General features: G+C 53.5%; 1 protein-coding gene across 3 annotated transcripts in view; it reads left to right on the top strand.

Annotated features, from left to right (window-relative positions):
• Positions 1-1,172, top strand: part of LOC123018898 (cytochrome P450 2J2-like) — a 30,377-nt gene that overhangs the window by 13,881 nt on the left and 15,324 nt on the right. Inside the window, exon 9 of one of the 3 annotated variants that reach the window (XM_044421358.1) lies at positions 844-1,166. The exons of the other annotated variants lie outside the window; for them this stretch is intronic. Within the exon in view, the coding sequence (XP_044277293.1) occupies positions 844-1,019 (176 nt within the window). The 3' untranslated portion in view covers positions 1,020-1,166. Of the gene's footprint in view, positions 1-843; positions 1,167-1,172 lie in introns of those variants that run through there. 3 annotated transcript variants of the gene reach the window in all.

Here is a 1,172-nt window from a genome sequence, read left to right as displayed (position 1 = left end):
TTCCCCTCTCAGCCATTAATTATGTGGTTCTATCCTGGCACATGAAGGGTTGCAGGGCTGCTCCTTAGCCTTATTCTCAGCAATAATATCCACAACAGAAACCATGCTGCCCCACCTCTTTGGCCTTCATCCCACCCAGCACTGGGCTGTAGCCCCGGAGTGCATCTCTGAACGGAAATTTGGCCCTCTGAGGGAGCAGAGCTCACGACCACCATGTCAGAGTCCACGGCGGAGTCAGTTTGTGATAGTGGCAGTTTTGATGTGCCCAGTTCAGTGCAAGTCAAAAAATACATTGGCAAGAGTCCAGGCTGAGGAGCCCTGCGATCCATCACAGGACGTCACAGGGGAGGGATGTGGGGGGGGGGGAGAGTCCTTGCCGGTTTCTTCCTTCCTTCCCTCCTGCTGCATTTTCTCTCGTGCTGCTCCCAAGGACCCCCGCAGCAGATGTTCCGGAGGCACCCGGAAGCGTTTGGGCCAGAGGCACAGGGAGGCTGGCATCCCTGCCTCCTTCCTCCACCACTAGCAGCATCCCAGCCTGCAGTTATCTGGATCCAGCCCCATTCACCAGACATCTTAAGGCCGAATCGCTGGGGAACGTGTTGCTCCCTCTCTAAGTCTTTGCGATTTGGGAAATGGAGGAAGAGCATTAAGAGAGGAAGCTGGCACCACAGAAACTTGGATATATCTACATGCTAAACTCCATTGCTGCATTTGCCCAGTTTTCCCTCTTGCCTGAATAAGTATTGGATACAACAGGTTTGCATATAGTTGTAGGCACATGACAAGAGTGAATGTTGTGTACAAAGCCCTCTGCTCATTCAGCTACTGTGTCCTCTCTCCCAGGAAAGCGCGTGTGTCTCGGGGAGCAGCTGGCCAGGACGGAGCTTTTCCTTTTCTTCACTGCTCTGATCCAGAAGTTCACTTTCCAGCCTCCAGAGAATGCGACATTCAACCTTCAAGTCAGGACAGGCTTTTCAATGGCTCCACAGCCATACCGGATAGTTGCATCCTCCCGCTGATGGAAGCCACGTGATCCTTGGCCAGCTGTCAATATTTCCTCCCCTTCTGTTCCTGGGGGCCATGGTGGAACCTGTGCCAGCCACGGTCCTTTGCTGTGCTTTGCCTGGGTGGGGAATGGTTGTGCATGTTTAATGTCATGGGACTGGGGGTTG

The sequence above is a fragment of the Varanus komodoensis genome, unplaced genomic scaffold (genome assembly GCF_004798865.1).
Source record: "Varanus komodoensis strain SLA01 unplaced genomic scaffold, ASM479886v1 scaffold1188, whole genome shotgun sequence".
Taxonomy (NCBI): domain Eukaryota; kingdom Metazoa; phylum Chordata; class Lepidosauria; order Squamata; family Varanidae; genus Varanus; species Varanus komodoensis.
Note: the sequence above shows the minus strand (reverse complement) of the source record. Positions and strands in the feature narration are given on the sequence as shown.